At 40.4% G+C, this 4,763-nt stretch overlaps 1 protein-coding gene across 1 annotated transcript; it reads left to right on the top strand.

Moving 5' to 3' along the window:
• The first annotated feature begins 342 nt into the window (after window positions 1-342).
• Window positions 343-3,902, top strand: LOC122792246 (cbp/p300-interacting transactivator 3-like). The gene is made up of 2 exons (XM_044059994.1): window positions 343-522; window positions 2,136-3,902. Exon 2 carries the CDS (start codon window positions 2,143-2,145, stop codon window positions 2,779-2,781), a length of 639 nt encoding a protein of 212 aa, XP_043915929.1. The 5' UTR covers window positions 343-522; window positions 2,136-2,142; the 3' UTR covers window positions 2,782-3,902.
• The last annotated feature ends 861 nt before the right edge of the window (window positions 3,903-4,763 follow it).

The following is a 4,763-nucleotide window of genomic DNA, read 5'->3' on the forward strand; positions in this document are numbered from 1 at the left end:
TAATACTAAGCAGATCAGACTGCACTTCGAACTGGGGGATGGGCGTTGTTGTACAACGACAGAAAAGGCAGGTTGGAAGGATACTGAAAAATAGGCCACCAATAAATAAAAGGGGCGGCTCCTAAAAATGTTATAACCAATCGAGTAAAAGAATAAGACACCAGTACACGCCTTTAAGGGTGTCATTGAGAGGCGGGAAAGGGAGCGTGTCCTGAAATATTTTGCACCAGTAAGATCGAAAAGGCGTAACTCACAAAGAAAACTGTGCCAATGTACGTGAAGAGGGGGAGTTAAGTTGACATGCCCCCCGGAACCTTAGGCAAAGGCACTATATAATGCAGTGTAACTGCAAGGAGACGTTACATAGTCTTTCCTGTGGATTTAATTGCGATTGTTTTGGACTCAATTACGGCGAACATTGGAAAATTGTTCGGAATAGTTGCACTAACTAATCAGGATCTTGAACGGGTTTGCATTTGTGCGTGTGTATTTTGGACCTTGGAGGTCAATCGCTTGTGACAGGTTAGTATCGGTGGGCATCGCCGAGTAAGAGCTCCATCTCCAGAAACTATGTGCAAGGACTGAATAAGAATGAAATACTGGCAAATGACATTCACTGTGCAGCACTTTTTAGGGAGGGGGAACAAGGCGACAGCTGCAGTAAGCCTTCATACTGAGATGCCTTTTGTGTATAGAAGTGTCGAACTTCATTTCTATTGTTCTTGAGTGGAGCCTCGTGGTAACTGCTTAGTGTCTCAGTGCTATCACACAGCTAGTGACAAACCCTTAAATACAGCTGTTGTTTTAGTGGGATCTGTAAGATTGTGTATGACAAAAGCCTGGTCTCTGGCTGTAGTATTTAACAATTGTAACTGCCTGCATTTGGTTTTATCTTGCTTTGGAATACACTGCAACTTTTACCCGTAATGATAAAAAGCAGTCTTTCCTGTTTGTGTTGATGTTAACAGAACGGGGTGGACGTGTAAAATATCCTTCGACTGCACCCCGTTCCATGCCTGGTAGTTGTCCCCAGCCCTCCTTTTATCCCACCAGTCTAACCCCCGAGATTGTGTTGAATCCGTTGCTGAGAATTCTGGTTGTTTTGTTATAACGTGAACACTCGGTACAGTATTCTGCCGAGAATCCGCAGTGTGTTTCTTGTGGCTTCTTTGCATTGTGCTCTTCTTTGGCAGTTGTTGATATCTTTAATACTACGTTGTCGCAAGTCTTTTTACATTGTATCTTGGATGTGGACTGCAAATGCAAGCATTGTTTTCTCTATTTGCTTAAATGAATTGTTTAACTTGAGGCTGAGGTTAGCGGGTTTAAAAATTGTCTACCACTTATTTTGGGTGGGAGAACCACTGTCATACAAAGCGCCACAAGTGCTAGTTTTGTACCGAATGAGTGGATTGATCGAGGTCGGTAGCGCACTCAAAATATTGTTAAAGCTTGGTTCAGCAGAGGGTACGGCTGTCTGTGAGCACCGCTGCTGCATTAGTGCTTTATTTTAACTGTCCTGTCCAGCTGTTAGTTGTGTTGAAATGTTGCTTTGGCATTAACGAAGGCAGTGCACTGCTTTCTTTTTCTGGCATGAACACTAGATGCGCGAGTTGCTTAGAAAGGCTTATTTACTTATTTATGCGTTTGTTGACTGGGCGAGTACAGTAATCCAAAGACCATTTCAGGTGCGACCACAGCATAGCAGGCACATTTACAATACCAGTTTGACAGATTTTTTTCATATTAGTACAACTTTTTTTGCGAGGTGTATGTAAAAATGCAGAACATGTGCAGACCTACAGTATACTGCTGTGGCATATATATATATATATATATATATATATATATATATATATATATATATATATACACAGTTGTTTTTTTTTGTATGTATTAGTTCGACAAGAGTGCGTGTTTTCTACATTGATTTGATTTTTCCTGGAATGGAGGCAAGGTTGTAAACATTGTTTTGTGCGCCCGTGCATTTCATATTTTTAGTGAAATGCCATAGCTGCTTTATGCTTAGACTGTATTTTATTCAGACTCAACAGCTGTTTTTTTTTTTCTAGTAGGAAAAGCGCAAGTTGATTTACGTGATTATTTTCTTAATCTTTTCTTTGTTTAATTTCTAGCGAAGCTATGGCAGAGCACATGATGATGCCCGTAAATCCCGGGGCAGGTGGACTCCCAAACTACAGAATGGGGATAAACGGACTTCAGGGTAATCCTGCACATAATCAGTCTGGAATACGGACCCTTCCAAATGGCCAGCTCTTGCACTATGGAGGCCCGGGCATGGATAATGGGATGCGACAGAGAGTTGCATCTATGAATGGACAGATGGGTCATCACCAAATGTCGAACGGCATGATGTTCGTTGGTCCTATACAGCAGCAGCAGCAGCAACAACAACAGCAGCAGCAGTATATGGGGACTGTGAACTCTCAGCAGTTAATGGCCAGCATGCATTTACAGAAACTCAACAATCAGTATCAGGGGCATCCTTTAATGAACATGTCTGCTGGCCCAGTTATACCATCCAACCAGCAATATCGTATGGCACAGAACCAGCATGCCAGCATGCAACAAGTGACTCCCTCTGCACTATCACTGAACACTATGGACATCGACCTTATAGATGAAGAGGTGCTGACTTCACTTGTGTTGGAACTGGGTTTGGACCGGGTTCAAGAACTCCCTGAACTCTTCTTGGGACAAAATGAGTTTGATTTCATTTCAGACTTTGTTAAGCAACAGCCTAGCAAAGTCAGCTGTTGAAGTGATGGAACAATTGCTTTTTGTTTTATTTTAAACTGGACAATCATTGGACATTAATGACAAAATTGCACTGGATCACCCTATTTTATGTTTTGTTTCTTTGTGTCTGCAACTGTCTGAAGACAAATGTTCTTTCTGGACCATTTCTTCAGCTGTATTTTCAGCAATCCAGCAGCATATGTAAATGGACAAGAACTTTTCAAAGCTTTAACTTATAATGATTTTTTAAATCTGCCAATCAGTGTGAGGGTGGGGCAGAGCATGATATTGGGGACCACAGTGTTGATAAACATTGTAATAACTAGTACATTCTCACCAGATAATTTTTAGTCTAGTGTTCAGACTAGATCAGGGAGTTGTTTTTAACCTTATTTTTGTACCTAGCTTTTGGGTTCCCTAAGTTATTTTAATTAACTATATTGTCTGAATATTGAGGCATGCATATATTCCTATTTAAGTTGCAGAAAGTGTATGTTTGTGTAATAAGGTGAAATTGTTCCTATAGTTGCCCCTTTGAAAATGGTTCAGGGAACATGTAACACTATCTGAGATATTGTGTAGATGTGCACACCAGGGCAGATATCTTCAGGGTTGTCAAAACAGTGCATCTGTACAGCATTTGATGGGTTTCTATCCCACATAGTCAATGTAACTGTCATGCTTTGTCTGTCCTCTGTGCATGGAGTCATGCATTTGGAGTGGTGCAAAGCAGTGATCTGTCTAAAAAAGATTTGCTGTGTCGATATCACTTCATTTCACTGGAAAAGACATTAGAATATTTTGTAGAGGGTGAGTAGTAACTTAAACATAGCAGTTTTATTTTGCTACCTTTTGAATGGCATGTTGTGGGACTGGTAACTCCAAAGAGCCTTGTTTGATGCAATAAAATCACAAAGTTTATTTTTGGAACTGAAGGGTACAAAGGGTAGGGAAGTGTTCTCATTCTTCCCTTTTGGCAACTGAAATGTTTTTTTTTAAATGACTGTCTAAGCTAACCCCTTCAACTGCTGGCTGCTTCTGCCCCCTACTGTTCACAGTGGCAAATAGCAAGATGTCATTGTTGATCAATGAAGTGAATGTGAACATATGAATTAATAAAAACAAGAATGTTACAAACTGTCTCATGCACTTAGTTTTCTATTTTGTTATATTTTGTAGTTAACAAAATATCTCAGGAGATTGTGTTCCTTCATTCAAGAATCTTGGCAATTTGTTTATAAAACATCCGTGAAACCCTTCAGTGACCTTTTTTTAAATGGTTTTAAATTGTTTGCAAAAAGGCTGCACATGGGCATTTATCTAATTTGAAAGAATCATTTTGCAAGAAGGTGCCGTTAAGTAATACTGCATTTCTTCCATTAGTGGAGTGAGACTGTTGGGAAATGCATACTGCATCCTTTCCAGTGAGTGCTTTGCAGAGTCAATGCCCTCTAAGGCTCATGGTTAGTAGCATTTCCTGTCAGTTGAAGAGCCATGATGCTGCTAGTCTGAGGCTTGCTGGAATTAGTACCTTTGGTCAGGATTGTCTGTGTGCATCTGTGCATGTGGATGTCTTTGTAAAGGATAAAGTAATACTTTCAGAACTATGGGAGTGAATGGCTCCCTGGACCTGATGGTTTTGCTACTTCCTTCACTGTTGACCTGTATAAATCCTGGTAAAGAAGCACTTTGCCCCCCCCCCCCCCCACTTCGATTGAATATCCTGTTGCTGCAAGATTTGTGTTAACACTATTATGGCTATTTATTTACATTTTAAAAAAAGCAACAAAGTGAAACAAAATAGTTGGGATGCATGTCCCTGTTCCATAGTTTTTACTAGGACCTCCTAGGCATGCACAACTGCATCATAACAACCTGCAGTTAAGTAAGTCCTAGTCAGTGTTTTTATTGTGTGACTTGGGAGCTCCTCAATTGTCTCTTATCTTTTGTGTTTTACTTACGCTAGGAAGTAGATCAGATGCTAAGCAGCAGACCATACTGAC

Source organism: Protopterus annectens, chromosome 1.part2 (genome assembly GCF_019279795.1).
Source record: "Protopterus annectens isolate FY-2018-M chromosome 1.part2, PAN1.0, whole genome shotgun sequence".
NCBI lineage: Eukaryota > Metazoa > Chordata > Ceratodontiformes > Protopteridae > Protopterus > Protopterus annectens.

What these genes read in the sequence shown, in the direction of transcription:
- LOC122792246 (XM_044059994.1), top strand. Translation starts at nt 2,143, where the DNA reads ATGGCAGAGCACATGATGATGCCCGTAAATCCCGGGGCAGGTGGACTC.